Raw genomic sequence first — 27,165 nt, 5'->3', positions numbered from 1 at the left:
AAGCGGGAGAGAGGGGGGGGGGGTGAAAAGAGCGAGAGGAGAAAGAGATGGAACACCCACTCTTTACTGAGTAGTCATAGATCAACTTTGGTCTGATGAATCTCCTTACTAACAAACTTGCTTTCCTTTTCCTTTGTCGCCATGTCAACGGCAAATCATTGGTGTTAAACGAATTGCTGGTGTAGAATGCGTTTTCACCGCTAGTAAGCGAGGTGAGTTCTCTCCATTTACAAAGTAAAGCTCTTTAAACTCTGTACGCATCGAATCCATTCTTAAATTATAAGGAAAATACTGGAGCACACGGTCAATATATTGGTCACGGTTTGTTGTATATCTGTTTAGGTTGTGCATCCTGGCTCCTGGGACTGTGACAACTACAGGGAGTGAAGACACACACACACACACACACACACACACACACACACACACACACACACACACACACACACACACCACAGGGTGTCACATTACCACTGATAGACTGGGATATTATGGTCCCTTGGGGCACTAGCCATGGGCGGCACTGACAGCCAGCAGAGGTTGCCATGGAGAGAGACACCCCCCGCCCCCAGAGTGAGAAGTCTCTGGTTGGCTACTGGGCAGGAGTCAAAGGTATGGTGGACTAAAAACTCTCTCGCACTGGCACTCTCACACAAACGTGCACACACAAAGCAGTTTAATCTAGTCACGGGAGGAGAACAAAGAACGGAGGCATTTGTAATCCCTCTCAATATCGTCAGTCCAGCCCAGTCAAGCCCAGAGAGAGCGAGATGCACACACATAAGAGACAAGTAGTTGCAGATATGCAGACACATAAACATGCTTATGAAACAAACAAACCCTGTAAACATATCAACCCACGCACACATGTGAATATGTATCAACCCACACACACACACCTACCTGAGTGTGACCCGGCTCATCTTGGCTGTAGTGGGGATGTCAAGCCTCAATCGGTCTTTGGGTTCTCTTCTGTTGGTCAGTGCATGGCTGGCATCCTGTGTACACACACACACACACACACACACACACACACACACACACACACACACACACACACACACACACACACACACACACACACACACACACACACACACACACACACACACACACACACACACACACACACACTTAGCCAAGTCTACTGTTGGTATCCCAGTCACTCGCTCTCCATTAGTCCACTAACAGGGAGAACAATCTAGTAATGAATCAAACAAGATGTTCAGTTGATATCAACCACCTAGTCAAGGACCTTTAAGACAAGACAACGGCCAGAAGGACCTGGGATCCAACCTCCTCCGTGAGTGTCCCTCTCTCCTCCGTCAACTATCGGTTCTTCTTTCTGATTTGCTCTCCTACCGTATCTCTCAGGAGAGAGAGGCTATTTTTAAGTCACGCATGCTAGCGCCACAACAACAGCCTCGGGGTGAAATGTAAAGGAAAGAGGAAAAGAATAAATAAAAAAACAGGGCAATCAGACTGTTGACGGGAGAAAAAAAATTGAATGTGGAAAAAAGGCCAATACAAAAGGAGGGTCCCAATTACATCCTTCTGCCTTGTCACTTTCATTGTGTCACCCCCCTCCTCCATTGTCTCAACCCCCTCGTAATGACACATACAGGGAGGCCTCCCACTTACCTCACCCCTCCCCCGATCCCTACGCCCTTGGCCAGCCAGGACCCTCGGTCCAACCCCCGCTTCTCCTCCCCTTAAACACACACACACACATCTCCACGACGCACATGATGCTCCGTGCACAGATAGACAAATGGTGACCCAGTTATTAGGCCGCTAAGCGGTTATCCACAATGGGCCACATGTTACCATGTCTCCATTGTTATTGTGCATCGCCCTCTATTCCTCCATCTCATCCATTAAGAGCTCTGCTATATTCACACGGCCCAGGGGGAAATGGACAGAGAAACAGAGAAAGAAGGGGACAGGGCGAGTGAGAGAGGAGGAGGGGGAGAGAGAGGACGACAGGCTAAGATTGGGTTTAACCCTTTACACTCGTGGGAATCGGTCTATATGTAAAAGGGGTCAATTAAAATGTTTCTTACAGAAGAAATGTGCATAAGCATGGTAGCAATTGAAAGGGGACGTGTTGGAGAATATGGGAAAATGATTAGACCAAAGTCGAGGACACAACAGTTCACCGGACAAGCCTGAAACCAAACATTACACTGTTGGTTTTGTGCATTTTACATTGTGTACTTTTGATAACAAAATGTGAAAATACTCTGGATACATTCAGTAACATGATAAGAATATTGTTGTAAGATTTGGGGTAGGTGCAACATAAGACAACACATTCTGAAGGGTTTGAGAGAGAAGACTAACTGGTGTCTCCAAGTGGCCACACACACACACACACACACACACACACACACACACACACACACACACACACACACACACACACACACACACACACACACACACACACACCACCTCCAAAGTGTACACAGTTCCTAAGTTATTTCAATGCAGTTTTATGACTCAAAGAACAGTCAACAGTACATATTACTTATTTTTAGCTCCCCTCGCTGTGCCGTTGAGGAACTAGAGCAAGTACACTTGTAGTTGTTTTGTTTGGAACAGAAATCCAGCATCCTCGCATATAACACAATTACTTTTGTTGTTTACACAATCCAAAAACAGACCATTTTATAATCACTATCTGGGTCAGGCGGGCATCATTTGAAAGCTTGTTCTATTGCCAACATGCTAAGTTTTAAAAAAACGACCATCTTACAGTGTTAGGATTTCACAAGGCAATTCAGAGAAACAGATCGTTATTTGAGTGCATTCAGGTGAGTGAATTCTCACAACAATAGACTAACACTGGTTCATTCTGTTCAGATCAAACCAGGGTATGACGGCATGTCATCTTGTAACTGTACATCAAACATTGTGATCAGAAACGTTGACACATGAGTTTTCTGAAACGACAATGTGAAATGCACATTTGGACTGTTTGGCTTGCTTGTATGCGGAATTTATTATAATTCTCAAGGTCTCATCTTTCGAAACACATCGAGTTCTCTTCAATTACAGCATTGCCCTCAGTCAGACAACAAAACATTAGCAAAAGTTGCCCAATTAGCGGGAAGGATGTGGGTAACTTCTTGTTGCTTGCGGTACTCAAATTCAGAACCATTGACCAAAATATCCAACTGCGTTATTAATTATCTCCCATGATTAGTATCAAATACATTCTAATGAAAACGCACTAAGGCTTGAATTTAATAAAAGTAAAAAATATAAAAGTATGCTGCTGTTTTTTTTCCTCAGGAGGCATTAAGTATTCTGTGGTCAAATACATGCCAACGCACATGACAAATGAGGTGTGTGTGTGTTTGTGTGGTTGTTGTCATGCGCATGAGAAATGAGGTGTGAGTGTGTTCTCTCTGGGAACGCTACTGTGATCTGCTACACGTCAGATGTGGTGAGAAATGGTGGGTGTGGGGCTGGGTGTACTTTCCTGTGACCCTTGACCCCTGTCATATCCATCACAGACTTGCCCCTCACTCACAGCTGAAGCATTACCCCTCTAGGGAAGGGGTCAGGACACACACACACAAAAAGTGACGTGACCTCCTCTGTACAGTTCTCACTCAACATTACAGGGTATGAGCAGTAAAACCAAACCAAAACTGACGCCATTTAAATCTTTCACTACATTCACGCTCTTTGCTCCCCTTCTTTACATGCAGGGTAAAATATGTCAGCTTTAGTGTTTGGAGGTGAAATATGGCCTACGTCCCAATACAGTGCTTATAGAAAGTCTACACCCCCTGGAACTTTTTTCACATTTTGCTGCTTTAAAATGTCATCTGAAAAGGGATTCAATGACATTGTTTTCCTATAGATCTATACAACTTACTCCACATTTTCAAAGTGAAAGAAAGTTGTAGAAAATGTTCCAAATGAAGAGAGAACCTAAAAACTGAAATATAACAGAATAGTCTCTACCCCCCAGAATTGAACTCCCCCCACTGTTGTGTTGTATTTGATTTGACCCAACCTTGTAGTTATTAATTTAGGTCAAAAAGTTAATTTATTTCCTTTGTTGTCGTGAAGATTTACATAACAGCCTTGTTGCAAACAGAATGGATTATTTGGAGTGGATTTTTTTACTTTTTAAAACTTTGTCATACAGGCCAGTAAAATGGAATTAATGCAATGTTGTTGATCCCTTTGTGTTTTCAAGTATTGTGGTGGTGGCATCATGTTATGTGTAGAATTGTCACCGGCAGGGACTGGGGAGTTTGTTAAGATCAAAAATAAATACGAAAGGATCAAAGACCAGATAAAAAAAGGGTATTTTTTTATTTACAATTATACACATTTTTATACAGTGCCTTGCGAAAGTATTCGGCCCCCTTGAACTTTGCGATCTTTTGCCACATTTCAGGCTTCAAACATAAAGATATAAAACTGCATTTTTTTGTGAAGAATCAACAACAAGTGGGACACAATCATGAAGTGGAACGACATTTATTGGATATTTCAAACTTTTTTAATGAATCAAAAACTGAAAAATTGGGCGTGCAATTATCCCGTAACTGAGATTGGGTCATCCAAAAGTTACAGTACCGATTACAATTTGGGATGGGTAACTAGTAACTGTAACTGATTATATTTAGAAAGTAACCTACCCAACCCTGCACACATGAGCCAAAACACTCTGGCCCCACTCAACCTGTCTCTCCAAAACCACCGCTGAAGAGAAAAGACAGTGGAGGGCTTCCTTAACGGTTCCCTATTTTCAAAAGGAGAGAGTTCTTGAAATGCTGAACCCTTTCAAACTCCTGCCTCTGGGTCTGTATTTGGGGGGAGGGGGGGGGGGGCAGTCCCTCTCTCCCATCCATCAGAAAGAGAGAGTGACTCAAATATTATGCAAAAACCCCGTCCCATCATGCAGGAGCCAGGAGAAGGACAGACAAATAACATGTGATTTGATTTTGAGAGGGGGCGGCATCCCTTTCTCTCTCTCTTTCTCTCTCTCTCTCTCTCTCTATCCATGATTGTGTCCCAATTATCTCATCTTCATCCCAAAGTGTTCTCTTGTTCACATCCCTTCACTGATTTGAAAGGAAATGTCCGGTATAAGAAAGCCCATGCCTCCACCAGTCCAATGCTGTTATTACTATTGGTACGCAACGTATAGGTTTTACAGGGCAGAGGCCAGTTACACATGTACCTTCATTTACACCAATGTAAAATGTGTGGGGGGAAAAAAAACATTGGGAAGCACTGTCTCAGAGGAAAATGGGCAAAAATAAATAAAATCACACAAGCCACGTCCCATGATCACACAGAGACATATTTTACGAGTGTGCTGTGAGACCCCACTCTGTGGTGGTGGGGGGGCTTGGTGGTGAGGTCTCACAGAGGGCCGCAGGTGCTGCTAGCCTTGAGGATTAAAAACAACCTCAGAGAGAGGAAATTACTGAGACCACAGGGCTGTTCGGAGGAAAGGAGGTCGGGAGGGAGAAAAGGATGGGCAGAATGAGCTAGAGGGCGCAAGGAGGAGCGAGAGGGTGTGCTAGAGAAGGAGAGCCAAAAAGGAGGGAGGGAGAAGGGCGGGGGGGGGTCATGGAGGAGTTACAGGTAGCAATAGCCTGCAGACTAGGAGGAGAGGATGTGAATACAATAGGTGATACAGGGAGCGCTCCCAAACAGGGGAAGAGAGGGTGACGGGTAAAGACAATGGAGAGACAGACGTTTCAAGCCAGACAGATCATACTTCCATGCCCCAGTCACGGACTGTTTGGGAGGCTGAGGGAACAATTGTGTGTGTGTGTGTGTGTGTGTGTGTGTGTGTGTGTGTGTGTGTGTGTGTGTGTGTGTGTGTGTGTGTGTGTGTGTGTGTGTGTGTGTGTGTGTGCGCTCGGCAGAGCCTCTTATAAGGAGTGACTGTAGGAGGCTGCTTTCTGAAGAGGGGACAGGTGTGAGGTAAAGATAGGGGTAAGAGTACAACTGCATGTCCTCCAACGCAGGGACAGGGCAACATTGTGATTTGTCTGGGTTACAGGACGTCAGTTGTCAGGTGGTGGAAACATAGTCAAGTCTCAAACAGAGAGAATAAATAAACTAACCTCTAGACCAGGTGTGTTCAAATCCACTGTGGCAGGAAGATAAAGAAATCTACCAGCCACTCAGATTTTTTTTACCAGCCAAAATACTGTTTTTGGCATAATTACATACAAAAAAAAAGATGAGAATGCTTACCAATATTTTTAAAACAAGAAGTGAATTAATAGTTCAAAATGTGGTATATTGCTCAAATTAATTTAATATTCTTGTAACCAAAATATCACAGAGAAAAAAAATGTTCAGCTGACCCTTTAAGGTTACTTTGGTAAGAGGGCCACTCAAGTCATCACTTGTGCCTGTGAGAATATCACTAGTAGAGGCTGACCACGTCTCTTTTTGCGAGCAGTGGAAGCAAAATCAAAACATTGAAAAACAACCAAGTGAACAAAACAAAAGTAAATTGCCAAGAAACGCGAGGACAAAGTCTCACTTTAAAGTAAATTAGACCAGCTTTTATGCCTGTGCGCATTGCTTCGAAAACCAACTTTCAGCACTTCACTCACAGGCAGTATTGCTGTGCGAGGTGGGATAGCTATAACGGCAGGAGTCAGATTTCTTTATGCATTACTAGATATTAAACAAAACGGTAGAATTTAATTCCTAAATTAAATTCTAGGCCCTGCAGGAGGTCCAAATTACTGCTGGTTTCGGTTGTACCTGATAATTAATTGCACCCACCTGGTTTCCCAGGTCTAAATCAGACCCCAACCAGACCCTTTTTTTTTTCTTCAAATCAGTGGAACTGTCTTTGAGGTACAGATTTGAATTTGTGGCCACTAGACTCACACCACATCTCTGGACACAAACGGACTCATGGACTTTTTTGTTTTGTTTGTCTTTGTGTTACATTTTCTAGGGTTGCTGTATTTTACTCAGCTGAGCACAGGTTGTACTTTAAGACTAAGTCTTTCTCACCGTTTCGGCTGGTCTGGCATTGAGGTCATCAGGGGGAGGCGCCACAATTTCCAGTGGCGGAGCCAGGGCAGAGTCACTGCTGCTCCTCACCAGTAGAGGGGTGTCTGGAAAAGACAGAGAGGAGGTGAATGTTTCCCATCAATGCATATGTGAGCCTCATGCAGTAGTACTCGGATTGTGTTTGTGTAAATTGATCTACGCCTGGTATTAAGTTAGGCACTGTTTTCCCAATTAAAGCTCCAACAACACAAATCCCCTGTAAATCTGCCCAAGATTTCAAATCGTCCAGATACCTGGTGACCGTTTGAAATCGTATCGAGAGTTTTCAAAGAGTCCTAGAGGAGCATTCGTGGTGCCCGAGTAGGTTTTTGACAAGAGGATGAAATAAGTACTGGAGGGACAGAGGGCAGGAGGGAGGGAGGGAGAGCCCCCCATCCCTCCTTAAATGGAAAGTACATCCCACCCATGCCTTGCAATCTAGCCCACATCCCCTTACGCAATCAAGACAATTACACCACATGAAACAGCTTGGGGTACCAGAGAGGTACACTGACCTACAGGGGAGGAATAACATTTTGACTCTATTTTTAAAAGCGGCATCAGAGCCAGACCTCAAATAGGCCCGGGCAGAGACTGTACAGGCAAACTCCCAAATGGCACCCTATTCCCTATATAGTACACTACTATACAGGGCACAGGGTGGGCCCTGGTCATAAGTAGTGCCCTACATAGGGAATAGGTTGCCATCATGTGAAATCACATCTAAGAGCTTGTAGGGGTAGCTGAGCTTTTTATACAACTGTAACCTAAAGAGGGTTGGTTCGATAACAGTTCATGTGAGAAGTGTTACGGCACTGTATCGGCCAGTCCCACTTGGCTCCTTAGACCTTGCTACGTTTGGGCCATGATGGAAGCTCTGTCCCGGTGGTAGCGGCTGTCCTCTACAGAGGATGTCTGACCAGGACAACCGCTCCTTGCTCTAGTGTTGACCCACCCGGGCTGCTGACCACGTCAGGAAAGCAAGTCACGCTCAACCATACTGGCTGCCTGACAGAGGGCAGACAACCTCAGACCAGACCTACCAGGAGGTGCTCTCTACTCAAGTAAACACACACACACACACACACACAAATAAAGGAATCCAGAAATACATCCACCTCAACGACCACTTTCCAAACCCCTACAGTGCCATGCTCCTATAATAGGTCTACCATCTGGAAGCCCATTTTTCCAAGGATGTACATAGAAACAGACACCTTAGAATAGTGTCCCGAATGTTTAACCCAACACTGCTGCTGTTATGGGATGATGTATTGTATGTCTGTGGTAAAGCTCTGTGTTTAATCCTCTCTATGTCACTTGGATCTGTGTCCCATTTGTCTCACTGTCACAGCCTTTGTCTGTTACTCTGTACATGTGTGTGTGTGTGTGTGTGTGTGTGTGTGTGTGTGTGTGTGTGTGTGTGTGTGTGTGTGTGTGTGTGTGTGTGTGTGTGTGTGTGTGTGTCTTTCTCTCTCTCTCAATTACTCTAGGTTCCATGACTGATGCTTAAATTAACTAAACATTATATATATTTTTTAAATACTTCAGAATGTCTCAAAGTGTCTCATGACATCTAGACGCTGAGACCAGGCAACAACTCTAGGTACACCCCAAACCCAGATTTCCATTTGTACACTTAGGGTAGATTTAAAAAGGGTTCTGTATATAGAAGCAGTATCCTAGTAAAACCTTAATGGATGGGCTGTACAACCAATATTGGCCCAGTCTCTCTTACTGGTGGACCTACCTGCATGACATCTCAATATGATTTAAACACAAACTAAAACACATATGAATTAACACTTTACGGGTCACACACACACACACACACACAAGTAAGAGCACAGATACACACAGCTGGATATTTTTTATTAGTATTTCATTTAACCAGGCAAGTCAGTTAAGAACAAATTCTTATTACAATAACAGCCTACCCCGGCCAAACGCTAACCCGGACATCACTGGGCCAATTGTGCGCACCCCCTATGGGACTCCCAATCACGGCCGGTTGCGATACAGCCTGGAATCGAACCAGGGTCTGTAGTGACGCCTCTAGCACGGAGATGCAGTGCCTTAGAATAGTACACAACACAGAACATCCAGGTTAAGGTTCAGAGGCCCAAGCTCGCGAACAAGAATGTTCCAAGTACAGACAGAAGGGGGAATCAGATCGCTAGGAGTCATACTTTTGATTTATATTTTCATTTGTTGCACTACTAGCACTGCCTGTTGATGTTAAGGTGCTAGCTATAATAGCTGGATGACATTAACATATTCGGTTTTTATTTTATTTCATTTCATCTGGGCGCTTACGTCACCTACTAACACCCTGGTACTACCCGTAGCTCCCGTTCTCCTCAGTCCGTGAAAACACAAAGAGAAATGTATGTGTCGCTGATTACTCCTGTGTCGAAGTCCATCATGTTAAATTAAGCACACAAATACATGGAGATGTGAGAGAGGATATGCGTTTGACTTTTCTTCATGCTCCTCTATAAAAACAACTTGTCAGATGGTGCATTGAAGAATGACGTGTTCCTGTCCTGACTTTTTATAATACCATTGCCGGTATGGTTATATTGTCTAAGAATTACAATTATACAGTCTTTGTATTGAAATTTGCTCATTATTTTATTCTATACATTATTATTGCTTTAGCTATAAAATGTGATTGTGTGGGTCCGTGAAAACAGAAAGAACAACTTGTCGGATGGTGCATTGAATACTGATGTTTTCCTAAACTGACTTTTCATAATACCATTTGCAGATCGACATAAAATGGCAAAAAGACAGCAATGGTGTCGCTCTTCATTTCTTGGTTCTGCTGCGGTGCATATAAAAGACCGGTACAATGAGGCCAATGGTGATTTTAAAACAGTTAAGAGTTTAATGGTTGTGAGAGGAGAAAACAGAGGACGGATCAACAACATTTAGGTTGACATAATGGAGTAACTTCAATGGCAGACTGAAAAGAAGAGAGCCTGTTCAGAATACAAATATTCCAAACCATGCATCCTGTTTGTAACAAGGCACTTAAGTCATACTGGGGAAAAAGGGTTGTTTGTGGCAAATCCAACAACACATCACTGAGTACCACTCCTCATATTTTCAAGCATGTGGTGGCTGCATCATGTTATGGGTTTGGTTGTCATCGGCAAGGGCTGTTTTTTTTTTTGGGGGGATAAAAAGAAACGGAATACTGGGAGATTACTTCTAATTTCAGCAGGACATTAACCTAATACACAAGGCCAAAACTGGAGTTGCTTACCAAGACGACATTGAATGTTCATGAGTGGCCGAGTTACAGTTGGACACATATAGGCTTGAAAATCTATGGTAAGACATGAAAATGGCTGTCTTGCAAAGATCAACAATCAACTTGACAGAGTTTGTTGAACATTAAAAAGAATAATGGGTAAATATTGTACAATCCAGGCAAAGCTCTTAAGAGACTTATCCATAAAGACAAACAGCTGAGATCGTCGGCAAAGGCGCTTCTACAAAGTATTGACTCAGGGATGTGAATACTTATGTAAACATCATTTTCAATAAATTGGCAAAAAAACATGTTTTCACATTGTCGTTATGGGGTATAACGTTTAGATGGGAGAGTAAAAAAAAAAAACATTTGAATTCTGAATTCAGGCTGTAACACAACATGTGAATTAAGTCCAGGGGTATGAATTCTTTCTGAAGGCACAGTATCATAATCGGCAAGTGAGGATCATGATAACATCGTATCAAGAGGTCCCTGGCAATTGCCAGACTTACCAAATACCTGCTCAGTCATGAAAAGTACCAATGCTTTGGTTATGTGAAGAGGCTGAGTACACATAATTAGGGCCGAGTTTTTCCTCACCTGACTTGACCAGGAAAAACTCTGATCACCAAGGTAGAGAGGTTAACTACAGATCAGTTAAATGTCTCTCTTCAATGCTCCCACTTTAAGAGGCAAATCCTAAACACACACTTTTAAGTAGAATTCTCAGAGGTCCCGCCCCACACAGATAAACGTCTTCGACCTCTGACCCTAGGCGCAGACGTGCATGGGAGATCATGGCCCAGAAGAGGAGGGCAGTAGATTGTTCAGTCTTCTCTGTCTTTGTCACAATGTTTAGTTTAATGATAATCCATTGAGGTGTATGTATCCTAAATGGACAGCTAATTCAGTTTGAAATCTGTAACAGAAAAATAATATCGGAAATAAAACTCGCTCTTTAAAATGGCTAAACTAGGGGACAGCCACAAATGAAATAACCATTCCCATTTGGCTGCATGCAGTCGTGTGTGTGTGTGTGCCCAGAGTGATCTTGTCTCGTCAGATCAATAGAATCCTCCTGCCCAGGGTGCTCGTGGGACGCAGTGATAAGGACCGTCTTCCCCTCTCGCCGACAGGAGTATGTGTGTGTGTGTGTCGACGGGAGTGTGCAGACACCAGTGTGTGCTCAGTGCAGTACAGCGATCGATGCAGGTCTAATCATCCAACTGGGGCTCTGGTGGGGCTCAATCACACTGTTAAAACAACCAAGTTCCAATCCTGTCCTCTACCTGCTCGACACCGCTATAGCACATCCACACACAGCTGTCAAATTGTACCATTAAAAACAACACCCAGTGTAATGACTGGGGCCGGGCGGATTTCCTCACCACAGAGCCTAGCGAAGGAACTACAGCTGTCTGCCGCTATCTTGCTTTCCAATCAAGGTACATGAATTGGGGAGCAAACTGAAGTGAAAAACATACTCACCATTGGGAAAAAACTATGACCAGATAAACTCCACTCAGGCACATAAGGACATCATGATCGATCATAACACAAGGACACTGAACAAAAACACTGAACAAAAATGAACGCTGAACAAAAACATAAATGAAACATGGGAACAACACTTTACATGTTGCATGAGCTGAAACAAAAAGACCCCAGAAATGTTTCCGTACGCACAAAAAGCTTATTACTCTCACATTCTGGGCACAAATGTGTTTACATCCCTGTTAGTGATCATTTCTCCATTGCCAAGATAATCCCATCCACCTGACAGGTGTGGCATATGAAGAAGCTGATTAAACAGCATGATCATTACACAGGGGCACCTTGAACTGGGGGACAATGAAAGGCCACTTGAACTGGGGGACAATGAAAGGCAGTTTTGTCACACAGCACAATGCCACATATGTCTCATGTTTTGAAGGAGCGTGACGCCGGGAGGGCTGTCGTTCTACAGGCTCCTAATCAAATGTGCTATTTTCTTCTTTTTTTTTGCATTGTTTGTAACTCATTTTGTACATAATGTTGCTGCTACCGATTCTTATGACCGAAAAAAAGCATCTGGACATCAGAACAGCGATTACTCACCTCGAACTGGACGGTTTTTCTTTAAATTAATGAGTCAGGACAACAACCTCTTGCTCAATGTGAGCAAGACAAAGGAGCTAATCGTAGACTATAGGAAAAGGAGGGCCAAACAGGCCCCTCATTAACATCGACGGGACTGAAGTGGAGCAGGTTGAGAGCTTCAAGTTCCTTTGGTGTCCACATCACCAACAAACTATTGTTGTCCAAACACACCAAGACAGTCATGAAGAGGGCACAACAAAACCTTTCCCCCCTCAGGAGACTGAAAAAAATTGTCATGGGTCCCCAGACCCTCAAAAGGTTCTACAGCTGCACCATCCAGAGAATCCTGACCAGTTGCAGCACTGCCTGGTATGGAAACTGCTCAGCATCTGACTGTAAGGCACTACAGATGGTAGTGCGTATGGCACAGTACATCACTGGGGGCCAAGCTTCATGCAATCCAGGACCTAAATACTAGGCGGTCTCAGAGAAAGGCCCCAAAAGAAATTGTCCAAGGCTCCAGTCATCCAAGTCATAGACTGTCCTCTCTGCTACCGCATGGCAAGAGGTGTGTCAAGTCTAGGACCAAAAGGCTCCTTAACAGCTTCTACCCCCAAGCCATAAGACTGCTGAACAACTAATCAAATGGCCACCCGGACTATTGACATTGACCCTCCCACCCCTTTGTTTTTCCACTGCTGCTACTCGCTGTTTATTATTTATGCATACTCACTTTACAAATTACCTCGACTAACCTGTACCCCAGGAATTGACCCGGTGCCGGCACCCCCTGTCCATAGCCTCGTTATTGTTATGAACATTTATTGTGTTACCTTATATTTTCTTTAATTTAGTAAATATTTTATTAACTCTATTTATTTAACTGCATTGTTGGTTAAGGGCTTGAAAGTAAACATCTCAGGGGTAACTTGTGGAATTCAGCGCAAGTGACAAATACAATCTGATTGTATTTTAATTAGCATGCTGACTGCAGGAATGTCCACCAGAGCGGTTGCCAGAGATTTGAATATTAATTTCACCATCGTAAGCCGCCTCCGACGTCGTTTTAGAGAATTTCCCAGTACGTCCAACCGGCCTCACAACCGCAGATCACAGCCCAGGACCTCCACATCCAGCTTCTTCACCTGCGGAACTGTCTGAGACCAGCCACCCGGACAACTGATGAAACTGTGGGTTTGCACAAAGAAAGAATTTCTGCACAAAGGGAAGCTCATCTGCGTGCTTGTGGCCCTCGCCAGGGTCTTGACCTTACTGCTGTTCAGCATCTTAATTGTCTTCAGTGGGCAAATGCTCACCTTTCGATGGCCACTGGCACACACAAGAAGTGTTCTCTTCACGGATGAATGCCGGTTTCAACTGTACCTGGCAGATGGCAAACGGTTCGCTGATGTCAACGTTGTGAACAGAGTGCCTCATGGTGGCGGTGGGGTTATGGTATATTGCATGTTGAATTGATATTTTTGCTGAGTGTAGCACTGTGTAGGCGAAGTAGCCTAACACATGAATATATAACGAGTGGGACATACTTATAACGTACAGAGCTAGTAGAATGGCTACTGGTAGAACAACTGACTTTCAGTCCAGATTTCTGTGTGTTCTGCCCCTCTGCGCCCCCCCACACACACACACACACCGCCCACCAGCTGCATGTGATACGATATGCAGCTAACAGCCAATCTGCTTAACTTAAGTGATAAAGAAAACAAAAAAAGGCCCCTGTGCACACATACAGAGTGGTCCCCGCCAGACAGTCATAGCAGTGGCTGGATGATCGGGTTTAGGCTGAGCCTGTTTAAGTGAATTCTCCACCCAGGCTTTTGTTAGTAGGTGGAGATGACAAAAGCAGCCTTATTGAATTAGTCTCAGTCGATGTGGGGGAGCTCCACAGGGTCACGTCCTAACTTGGTTAGTAAGGGGTTGAGGGGTGGCAGGAAGGGGTCCTAAAAGGTTTAAAAAAGGGTTAAAAAGAGAGGCATTGAAAAAAGTGTTCATGCACGGCTGGACCCTGGGCAAGCTAACAAGCTACAGTGCTAATCCAGTTAGTGGCCGAGCCCCATCCCAGAGTGCTGGAGGAGTTAGCGAGGAGCTGTGCCCCAGAACAGCAGGGGTTAGGGGGGGACGCGGTGAGAGGGATTGGGGGGGGGGGGGGGGGAGTGAGTGACTTGCAGGTGGTGAATGTTGTGGTAGGGGGTGGCAGAAAGAAGACGGGGGGTGGTCAGAGAGGGGCTGGCACTCTGCTCTGGGTCATGGAACATGTAAAGGATGGTGGGAGAGGAGGAGAGACTGAAAGAAAGGGGGAGTAGGACGAGAGAAAAGGGGACTAAGGAAAGCATAGAATATGAGGAGAACGGGGGGGATAGGGAAAGGAGAAGAGAGAACTTGGGGAGGCCGGGAAAAGTGGAGTAGGGAAAAGTGTGAGAGGTTAAGTTTTTTCTGTAACGGTACACCTTGGCCTAGATGTTTACATTAAAGGACGTGACTTATCCCAAAGAATGCCAGAGCCGCACTTAAATCCTCTTTCAAAGGCAGTGAATTAAAAGCTGAGCTTCTCTTTACATAGCAGTTTCAAATTATGTGAGGTTGTTAAATGAACATGCAAGCAAGTATGCGTAGTCATGCAACCACTCACCTGCAACTGCACACGTATACTCACACACGTACATTGTTGCACCATCTCATACACACTCACACTCGTTCACATTCTCCCACACACACACACCTGATGTTTTTACCATTTTTATTTATTTTACCTTTATTTAACTAGGCAAGTCAGCTCAATGACGGCCTAGGAACAGTGGGTTAACTGCCTTGTTCAGGGGCAGAACGACAGATCTGTACCTTGTCAGCTCAGGGACTGGAACTTGCAACCTTTCGGTTACTAGCCCAATGCTCTAACCACTAGGCTACCCTGCCGCATCTAGTGAGTGTGTGTGTGTGCGTGTGCCTGCCTTCAGCCTGGCCTTGGCAGTCAGCTAAAGTGAAACCCACCCAGGGAGCCCTGGGAAACGTAGTGTTTGTTTAACCCTGGAGAGCCTCCAAAAAGGGCTCAGCTGTCTCGGAGGGAACCAAGCTGGGATATACAGGGAGAGCCTCTGGCTCAACAGCCATACTTCGCTGTCGGATGCTCATATTTGTCACACAGCCAGTGAAACAACATATGACAAAACATGAGATGTGGGCAGTGTCCAGATACCCCAGCGGCCTACTATTTAGGATGCAACTATGAAATGTATAATATGTGCAATTGAGTATGCTATAAATGCCAGAATGTTACACTCATTTAGTACAAATCCACTGCATGCTATGGAGGAAGAGAATCTACTAAACAATTTTGCAAAAGATTACATTCTCAGTGTGTGTGAGCCTACAATGTTGATATTTGTTACTGACAGCATACATTTTTACTAAACAGTACGCTCTAAATAGTATGTAGTTTGATTAGTGCAAATTATGTAGTTTTAGTAAGTGGTAGGCAAGACAAATTTCGGACACGGCCATGGTGTTTCCCCGACCAATAGGCTAGGGCCGAGCAACACTACGAACTAATACAAGGAACACGTAAAACCAGGCGAGCAACTTTGGTTTTCGAAGTGGGGGAACATAATTCCTATACATACATTTTGTTATCCAGTCAGATAAACACTCCAAACAGACTACCAGACCGCTCGGATGCATCCGCATGGTCCTAAAGCACATCGTTGCCTTGTTTTGTATTACATTCCAATGATAAAACTGGGGGGAGGGGGACAAAAACATCCTTTCAGAATGAATTACTATGTTACCACCCAACAGTGTTCCTATCCTATATCAATAGTTTAAGTGGACTGAAATACTCTATGTGCCAGTACACATTTTGAATGCAGTTAGTCCTTCTATTTAGGTATTTTTAAAGACAATATTCCATAAGAGGTGCCGGTACTCAAGCAGTTGAACATTTCAGTTGTGCACTGGCCCAATTCAAACACTGTCCGAAACCAACATGTAACACCAAATCATGAGTGTTATTTTACTGTTTATGCCATATAGCCCTGAACTTTAAAATCAGTTTGTGGTGCAGTACTGTGGTACATACTGGCCTTGAGGGTGTAGGCGTTGACCTCTATCTCTCCTCCTCTTGGTGGCTGAAAGTAGGGCGGCTGGCGTTCGTAGGGGTCAGGATCGGAGTACGGGCTGGAGTGGCCCGTGGAGCCTCCGCCGCTGCCCGCTGGGCTCACTGTCGCCCCCCTCTGGAGCTCCTGTGCTTCGAACACTGCCACCAGCTGAAATACAGTCACAGACGCACAACAGGACTGGAATCATACAGGAGGAGAAACAATAGGGCGGTATGGTTGCTTAGCGGTTTGAGTGCTGGGCCAGTAACTGAAAGGTCACTGGTTCGATTAACTGAGCTCCAGGGCTATTACTATGGCTGACCCTGTAAAACAACACATTTCACTGCACCTAGCCGTTGTGTGTGACAATAAAACACGCATTTTCTTCATTTAAATACAATATTATCATGCTGTAATAGAGTCATACTGTACACCAACCGGACACACACAGTCAAATAGCCCATTTCCAAATGGATGGCAAGTCAAACCTGAGTGGGTGGGTGTCAGAATGTGTGAAAGCATTCGGACCGTCAACACAGAGACAGAGAGAGAAAGAGAGAGCGGGGGATAACCTGGTCTAGTTAGACCCTTTTACGGATGTAGTGGTGTCACACCAGTCAATGCTCATGTTCATGCTCTTTGCACATACAGCTGCGATTCATCTCTGTGGGAAGAAAATCAGGTGGGAAATGCAGTTAACATTAGCATAAGCCTGACAGACACACACCGTCTCCCACTTCCGCGTACGCAAACGCACAAACAGACTTATCTACCAAACAGTAGGGAGAGGGCTGTGCATTCTCGAGGCCAGGAGGAGTGCGTGGCGCTCCGCAAATACCATCAATCAACAGCGTGAGGGATGGCGAGCGAGCGGAGCGAGAGAGAGAATGTGTGTGTGTGTGTGAGAATGCCAGCCAAACTCTACCGTTACTCCTCCCACATAATGTGATTTATAGGGATCAAAACGGCTCTATCGCTCTCTGTCAACCCAAGCCGGTGCGTGAGTGCATACCAACAAGAGCAGCATACGAATGTGATCTGTGCATTCCAAAATAATAATACTACATTGAAGTTAGGACTAATTTGTCTTATCGTGGCAGCAAAATGCATTCCATGAGGCCAGTTCAGTAAACCCAGTTAGACATACAAAATCAGAAACATACATATGCACAGTGTGTGTCTGTTTGTCTGTGTTCCCGTGTGTTAGTCACTACTGGTAAACTGTGTTCACACACACACACACACACACACACGCACACAAACAAACACAAACACACGTAAGATTTGAGGTGTGTACGCATCGGAATAAATAGTCAAATTAAATCTGACAGGAGAATCAGAACCTGTCAAACACAATGACATAGTTGCCTCCACGAGCTGGATGGAGAACAGAGGGTGAAGAGAGAGAAAATGAGACAGACAGAGACAGTGAGACCGAGAGAGAGAGAGAGACACAGAAAGAGACACAGAGAGAGAAAATGAGAGAGATCGAGAGACAGACAGAGACTAGAGGTTGGCGCTCCTCCGATACGCTGCCGTGAATTTTCTCATTTGACAAATTAGCACTGTGGCGTGACGCTCTCATTAAACAGTGCTCGCACAGGAAATGACCACTTAATGAAGAGAATGACAATCAGAACAGGGGAAAGAAAACAAGACCGCGAGGAAGAACACTGGGACATTAATGCATGAAGAAAGAGAGAGCCAGAGATGAATCGGAGGGAGGTGTGTGTGTGTGTGTGTGTGTGTGTGTGTGAGAGAGCGAGAGCGAGGGAGTGAGTGAGAGGAAATGAGTGAGAAAGAGGAAGAGAATCACAGAGAAAGAGAGAGAGGGGGAATTTTTCAAAATCATATGCACCCATAACTGGGGGAGAAAACAATAACCAATAACACGGTGGGTAGAAATCAATCATACATCACCATGTGAATGTCACGCTTCTCACTCTCCCTTTCTGCAATGATTCAATACCCTGACAACTCCACGCCCCAAACCAGAGGAAATTGGCCGCAGCAGAGCATCAGCTGGAGGGAGGGAGGGGCCATCAGAGAAAAGCATATCCACTATGTGATTGATGGATGCCTCGTTCTCCTGCTCTTTTCCTTCTCTACCGCTTTCTAAATCAGATGGCCTTGTCCCTCAGAGAGGATGAGAGAGTTGACCAGTGTGGATGTGATGAGGTGAGAGAGTCAGAGAAACCCCACAGTGTCACGAAGAGCTGAAAAACAAGCACCTGTAGAGAGCGAGAGCCATCTCTACTCCTTGATACAAACGTCGTCAGTGTCACATACACAGCTCTCCTCAATTAGTCTTGCCTCTGGGCACTAGCGCAGAGGATAGCCTAGAGTAGCACGTAAATTGGTAGTAGAGGGCTATACAGGTTGTCTAGCCAATAGCCATGTTTTAGTAGGAACAGTAGGTAGTGGACTTCAACATAGTCCCAACCTCTTTATACTCTGTTAGGAAAACGCTGGAGTCTTCTGTGTCTGTGTGTGTGTCTGTCTGTGTGTGTGTGTGTGTGTAAGTTTAGCTGAGCCGAGCGTTAGATAAACGTTAATGAGTCAAACGTACAGGCAGTCAGTGCAAATTTTTATGGAAGCTTTTAACTAAAATGCTAACGAGTGCACTAAATGCAATGACGGGCAAATCCAGCTCATGAAGTTATACAAGTATAGCTATAGCTAGAGTGTGGACATTTACAAGCGAAAGTGAAAGATTACAAAATTGTGATGCATGCTTGTCTGATGGAAGAGCATTAACATCGACGGGGCTGTAGTGGAGCGGGTCGAGAGTTTCAAGTTCCTTGGTGTCCACATCACCAATGGACTATCATGGTCCAAACACACTAAGACAGTCATGAAGAGGACACAACAAAACCTATTCCCCCTCAGGAGACTGAAAAGATTTGGCATGGGTCCCCAGATCCTCAAAAGGTTCTACAGCTGCACCGTCGAGAGCATCCTGACCGGTTGCATCACCGCCTGGTATGGAAACTGCTCGCCATCTGACCGTAAGGCGCTACAGAGGGTAGTGCGTACGGCCCAGTACATCACTGGGGCCAAGCTTCCTGCCATCCAGGACCTATTTAATAGGCGGTGTCAGAGGAAAGCCCATAAAATTGTCAGATACTACAGCCACCCAAGTCATAGACTGTTCTCTCCTCTACCGCACGGTAATCGGTATCGGAGCGAGAAGTCTACGACCAAAAGGCTCCTTAACAGCTTCTACCACCAAGCCATAAGACTGCTGAACAATTAATCAAATGGCCACCCAGACTATATAGATTGACCACCCCACTCCATTTGTTTTGTACACTGCTGCTACTCGCTGTTAATTATCCATGCATAGTCACTTCACCCCTACCTACATGTCCATAATTACCTCGACTAACCTGCACCCCCACACACTGACTCAGTACTGGTATATAGCCTCGTTATTGTTATTTTATAGTGTTACTTTATTATTTATTTGGTAAATACTGTAACTTCCTGAACTGCACTGTTATTTAAGGGCTAAGTAAGCAAGCATTCCATGGTAAGTTCTACACTTGTTGTATTCGCGTGACAAATAAAATCTTGATTTGATGTGTACACGGAGCAGAGAGGAGAGGGGAAGAACGGTAGTGGGAACCACGGGGGGGAATGGCAGCTGTACAGATATCTCATCCAGACCTCTGACTTCTCAAACACAGCAGAAAGCTAACACCACATCTCCTTGTTAATTCAGCCACTTACTTAGTTAGTTAACGAAAACCCGCCTGGAGAGCGTAGCACATCTTAGACAGTTAGAAGATAACCGACAGCAGACATTTAGTCGTGAATTGCACACAAGTGCATCAAATCCTGAGCGACGCACAGCAGAGAGAGACTCGGCGATAGATACAGAACGCAGTGGACACAGCAGAGAGAGACTCGGCGATAGATACAGAACGCAGTGGACACAGCAGAGAGAGACTCGGCGATAGATACAGAACGCAGTGGACACAGCAGAGAGAGACTCGGCGATAGATACAGAACGCAGTGGACACAGCAGAGAGAGACTCGGCGATAGATACAGAACGCAGTGGACACAGCAGAGAGAGACTCGGCGATAGATACAGAACGCAGTGGACACAGCAGAGAGAGACTCGGCGATAGATACAGAACGCAGTGGACACAGCAGAGAGAGACTCGGCGATAGATACAGAACGCAGTGGACACAGCAGAGAGAGAGTCGGCGATAGATACAGAACGCAGTGGACACAGCAGAGAGAGAGTCGGCGATAGATACAGAACGCAGTGGACACAGCAGAGAGACTCGGCGATAGATACAGAACGCAGTGGACACAGCAGAGAGAGAGTCGGCGATAGATACAGAACGCAGTGGACACAGCAGAGAGAGACTCTGCGATAGATACAGAACGCAGTGGACACAGCAGAGAGAGAGTCGGCGATAGATACAGAACGCAGTGGACACAGCAGAGAGAGACTCGGCGATAGATACAGAACGCAGTGGACACAGCAGAGAGAGACTCGGCGATAGATACAGAACGCAGTGGACACAGCAGAGAGAGACTCGGCGATAGATACAGAACGCAGTGGACACAGCAGAGAGAGACTCGGCGATAGATACAGAACGCAGTGGACACAGCAGAGAGAGACTCGGCGATAGATACAGAACGCAGTGGACACAGCAGAGAGAGACTCGGCGATAGATACAGAACGCAGTGGACACAGCAGAGAGAGAGTCGGCGATAGATACAGAACGCAGTGGACACAGCAGAGAGAGAGTCGGCGATAGATACAGAACGCAGTGGACACAGCAGAGAGAGTCGGCGATAGATACAGAACGCAGTGGACACAGCAGAGAGAGACTCGGCGATAGATACAGAACGCAGTGGACACAGCAGAGAGAGACTCGGCGATAGATACAGAACGCAGTGGACACAGCAGAGAGAGAGTCGGCGATAGATACAGAACGCAGTGGACACAGCAGAGAGAGACTCGGCGATAGATACAGAACGCAGTGGACACAGCAGAGAGAGACTCGGCGATAGATACAGAACGCAGTGGACACAGCAGAGAGAGACTCGGCGATAGATACAGAACGCAGTGGACACAGCAGAGAGAGACTCGGCGATAGATACAGAACGCAGTGGACACAGCAGAGAGAGACTCGGCGATAGATACAGAACGCAGTGGACACAGCAGAGAGAGAGTCGGCGATAGATACAGAACGCAGTGGACACAGCAGCTCCCGCGTTCTCCCATTGTGCTCTTCACAACCAACACTCGACTGGCTGCTGTTCTGGGGAACTACGGTAAGCTTCAATCAAGAAAGATTGTGTGATGGGCAAAATGAAGAACGCGGTCTGTTTTTTCATCTCCTAACGCATTGGACAAGTTGACTGCAGGTTTCTACTGAAAAAGAAGCTACAAATATTCAAATGTGTTCAAAAAAACTTGAACAAGATACTTTCAACGGTATATGTAAACACCATCCAGTGTGCATTTCCAAATACCCCGGTATACACGGTATACCGCCCAACCCTACTGACAGGTGACACGCGGTGTCAACCACACCATGCCATCTCAACTCAATTATCTCTGAATCAGTGGGGTCCTATTTGGCCCGATGGTTGGATGGGGACACGGTCTCACCATCCCGATTCTCCACCCGTTACCCAAAGTGTGGACGGGCATACTTCCCATCATTTTTTTTTTTTTTTACTAGGCAAGTCAGTTAAGAACAAATTCTTATTTACAATGACGGCCTAGGAACAGTGGGTTAACTGCCTGTTCAGGGGCAGAACGACAGATTTGTACCTTGTCAGCTCGGGGGTTTGAACTTGCAACCTTCCGGTTACTAGCCCAATGCTCTAACCACTAGGCTACCCTGCCACCCCATCATGTGTTTAAAACCATTGGACTGGTGAATCATTAGCTGGAAGGAGTTTCCACTATTGTTTTTCGGTCTCGAGGTTCACATATAGGAGCTGCTGGAACACATGCTTGCGCACACACCCTACAAGGGAACAGATGAACAGTGCCACCTAGCTCGAAGCAACAGCAACTACAGCTCAGTGTCTTTCAAACATATCACACACGCACCCCCACACAGTCACAACCACTGCACCACAATACCCATACCTGCCCCTCCCCACGTACATAGTTAATCTCTCTCCAACCATTCCTTCTCTACTCCTCATCCTCTCTGTTGGTGTGTGCCACATCTCTATGGGGCCGCTGTGCTTTCGTCTGCCTGTCATGTATCTTAAGAGTCGACCTCTCTCTCCCTATCCCCCCCGTCCTCTCCTTTGAAACCCCTAGCATGCATAATGCGGGAAGCATCCTGATGGTAATACAGTTATCCAACCCCCCATAGGGTCTCCCCTAAACCTCTGACAGAAGTAGAACACTTTATACCTCTGTCAGCACAAAGTCTGCTTGCCAAAAGGGTACCATATTTCCTAGGTAGTACACTACTTTGGACCAGGACCCATACGGAATAGGGTGCCATTTGGTAAACAGCCTTAGTCATAGGTTGAATCAGATGTCAAACCTGATGGAAGACGCTTTTCAGATACTGAAATGCCTGTGGAATCACGTGTCAAAATAGTGAAAAAATAGAACGAAGGGAAAAGTACTGGGCCCTTAAAATTGCATCCCTCCCTGCTCCTTTCCTTGAAGCAATCACTGATCTGACATTGCTAGATTGGTGAAAGGCTACTTACTGGATATTATAGAACCGTTCCTAACCCTACACTAATCAAGTCATCAAGGAAGGGAGGGAGGAAGAAAGAATGCATTTGAGCGTTGCCTGATTGGCATTTTGTATTCCAGTGCCAGCCGACTCTGGTATCTGAGGATGTGATGAATGGAAGAAGACTCATGACATCAGTAGGCAGGTTATCATTTCATGCGGTGCAATGCTAAAAGTACATGCATACCCAAATGTACTCCAATGATGCAACGCTTAATGCATCTGTGCACACACACACACGTGGTCAGTCTAACACACAATGCTGTTAAAGCAAGTAGGGAATTGAACCGATTACCAGCTGGACTAAGTATACTACGTCTACTTCCCTGTGTGTCTGTAACATACATCCAGACATTTTGTTTATTTAACATGGTAAATAGTCTTATTTACAATGATGGCCTACTTGAAAAGCTCCCCGGCCAAACCTACTCCTGACCCGGATGAGGCTTGGCCAATTGTGCGCTGCCCTATTGGACTCCCGATAACGGCCCGGTTGTGATACAGCCCAGGATAGAAACCGTGTCTGCAGCGACGCCTACTAGCGCCACGATGCAGTGCCTTAGACTGCTGCGCTACTCAGGAGCCCTCCTCGAAAACACACGTCTGGGTTTCAGCATACCCCAGTCTCACACAAATGCATGCATACATAGTACAAAACGCACACACAGACACTCCTAAACACACATACACTCCTAACGCACAGGCATGGCTGTGAGCATCAGCCAACCCAAATCTCGCACTCCATGAATAACCACACACACCCCTACACGGGTCTTGGGGAGGTCTGATTAACAACAGTGACAAGACAGCCTATACGGAGGTGTAATAACCTCTCCCTGAACGTCAACAAAAGAACTGATCGTGGACTACAGGAGACAACATCCACAAGATCCTTGGCGGAGACGTAAATACCCTGACATGGTCCCGCCACACCGACACCGTGGTGGGAGGCTGAAGAAATTGGTCATGGCCCCTAAGACCCTCACAAACCTCTACAGAATGCACCAGGAAGCATTCTGTTGGGCTGTATCGCCACTTTGTACGGCAATTGCACCGCCCCCTACCACAGGGCTCTCCAGAGGAGATGGTGCGGTCAGCCCAACATCACTGGGGGCACACTGCCTGCCCTCTAGGACATCTACGGCACCCGGTGTCACAGGAAGGCCAAGAAGATCATCAACGACCTCAGCCACCCGAGCCAAGTCCAGTTCCAGGGCCTAAAATGAACATCCGCCACCTGCCAAACCCTGGTAGACTTTGGCATTGGCGGGTAAGATGTCTATTCACCAGCCACGTTGGCAGGTGGTCAGGGCTCAAAAGGAGCATTTCAATCGCATTTGTGAATACAAAAAAAGTGTAAAATATGATCACAGTAAAATAATTGCTGCAGAAGCTGTTTTCAAAGTATTTCTGCCTTTTCATTTCATAGCTGGTAAATGAAATCGTACAAAGTCAAAGAACTAAGAATCATATATAGGCTAATTCACCTTGTGCAGCAACACTGCCTGGCTGAGGGTTGTGCATACGTGAAGAGCTGAGTGAAAGGTTCATTTTTAGCAGCGGAGCTCACAAGCATAAAAGTCTGTCTAATTTACTTGAAACGAAAGTCTACTGAAGTGAGACTTTGTCCTTGTGTTTCTTGGCTAGCTACATTCGTTTTATTCTCACGCTCGGTTGTTTTTCCATGTTTGAGTTTCAACTGCTAAGGAAGAGAAGACAATGCTTCTACTATTCATACTCAATCTCACAGCAGGCACAAACACGTCTGGAGTCCCGCTACCACGGTAACCACCTGCCATGTTTGTCTCATCTGTGATATTTAGGTTAAAAGATGCAGGCCACAAAAAATGTAATTAAACAATATACCACATTACTTCTTACTAGTTATACATGTGTATTTCAAACATTATAAAGCAGGTTTATCTTTTTTGGTTTTGATGTTGTAATTTTAGTGGGAGAAAATATTTTGCTGGTACAAAATCTGAGGAGCTGGTAGATTTTTAAATCTACCTACCACTGTGGCTAGAGGACCAAATAGAAAATGTTATGCCCTGGCCTATTCACTATGCTACCATCTAGAAGGCAGAGACCGTACAGGTGCATCAAAGCTGGGATCGAGACACTGAAAAACAGCTATGATCTCTTATTGATGTCACTTGTTAAATCCAATTCAAATCAGTGTAGATGAAGAGGACATGTTAAAGATGGATTTTCAAGCCTTGAGATATATTTTTTGTCTAAGTGCCTTTGAACGGCGCATGGTTGTAGGTGCCAGGCGCACCAGTTTGTGTCAAGAACTGCAATGCTCAACAGTTTCCCGTGTGTATCAAGAATAGTCCACCACCCAAAGGACATCCAGCCAACTTGATACAACTGTGGGAAGTATTGGAGTCAACATGTACCTAGGTGTCTGGTTAGACTGTAAACTCTCCTTCCAGACTCACATTAAGCCAAACTCAAATCTCCAATCCAAACTTAAATCGGCTTCCTATTTCGCAACAAAGCATCCTTCACTCATGCTGCCAAACATACCCTCATAAAACTGACTATCCTACCGATCCTCGACTTCGGCGATGTCATTTACAAAATAGCCTCCAATACCCTACTCAATAAATTGGATGCAGTCTATCACGGTGCCATCCTTTTTGTCACCAAAGCCCCATATACTACCCACCACTGCAACCTGTACGCTCTCGTTGGCTGGCCCTCGCTTCATACTCGTCGCCAATCCCACTGGCTCCAGGTCATCTACAAGACAAAGTTCCCCCTTATCTCAGCTCGCTGGTCACCATAGCAGCACCCACCTGTAGCACCCGCTCCAGCAGGTATATCTCTCATCACCCCCAAAACCAATTCTTTCTTTGACCACCTCTCCTTCTAGTTGTCTACTGCCAATGACTGGAACGAACTACAATAATCTCTGAAACTGGAAACACTTATCTCCCTCACTAGCTTTAAGCACCAGCTGTCAGAGCAGCACACAGATTACTGCACCTGTGCATAGTCCATCTATAATTTAGCCCAAATAACTACCTCTTTCCCCTACTGTATTTATTTATTTATTTTGCTCCTTTGCACCACATTATTTTTATTTCTACTTTGCACATTCTTCCACTGCAAATCTACCATTCCAGTGTTTAACTTGCTATATTGTATTTACTTTGCCACCATGGCCTTTTTTTTTGCCTTTTACCCTTATCTCACCTCATTTGATCACATCGTATATAGACTTATTTTTCTACTGTATTATTGACTGTATGTTTGTTTTACTCCATGTGTAACTCTGTGTTGTTGTATGTGTCAAACTGCTTTGGCCAGGTCGCAATTGTAAATGAGAACTTGCTCTCAACTTGCCTACCTGGTTAAATAAAGGTGAAATAAAACATTAAAAATGTTTTTTTTTAAATGTATATTCCGGACTCCGACATCGCACGCTGATAATTATTTGTTCCTTCTTTTTTTTTCTTGCTTTTTTGGGGGGATTATTTGTTTATTAGTATTGTACTGTTAGACATTGTACTGCATTGCTGGAGCTAGAAACACAAGCATTTCGCTGCACCTGCTTTAACATCTGCTAATCTGTGTACGCGACATATAAACGTTGATTTGAAGGGTTACTCTGTCCAGAAAGCTGGATGTCTCATTCTCTCCAGGTGTAAAAGCTGTCTCACTCTCCCATGCCTGATCTCTTCCATCAACCACTGTGATGACAGAGTGCTCTCTCTGGTTTGTGCCCACTCCACCCACACATTCCATTTCTGACTGTTGATTGATGATGATTGTAATTCACAAAAACACCAACACGCAAACACACACACAATGAGCTGAGGTACTGTTTGCTAGCTGTGTGTGTCTTTGTCAATTTATGATGGGAGGGAGAAAAGAGAGGGGCCTGAGGCTTCATATATTTGTGA

At 45.2% G+C, this 27,165-nt stretch overlaps 1 protein-coding gene across 1 annotated transcript in view; it reads right to left on the bottom strand.

Moving 5' to 3' along the window:
• The window catches only part of LOC118369969 (partitioning defective 3 homolog B-like), a 174,116-nt gene that overhangs the window by 107,982 nt on the left and 38,969 nt on the right, over positions 1–27,165 (bottom strand). Inside the window, exons 4-6 of the mRNA XM_052499048.1 lie at positions 16,494–16,680; positions 7,021–7,124; positions 904–998 (exon numbers count right to left, since the gene is read on the bottom strand). Of these exons, the coding sequence (XP_052355008.1) occupies positions 904–998; positions 7,021–7,124; positions 16,494–16,680 (386 nt within the window). The remainder of the gene's footprint in view (positions 1–903; positions 999–7,020; positions 7,125–16,493; positions 16,681–27,165) is intronic.

The sequence above is a fragment of the Oncorhynchus keta genome, chromosome 37 (genome assembly GCF_023373465.1).
Source record: "Oncorhynchus keta strain PuntledgeMale-10-30-2019 chromosome 37, Oket_V2, whole genome shotgun sequence".
NCBI lineage: Eukaryota > Metazoa > Chordata > Actinopteri > Salmoniformes > Salmonidae > Oncorhynchus > Oncorhynchus keta.
This window is presented reverse-complemented; position numbering and strand designations above follow the sequence as displayed.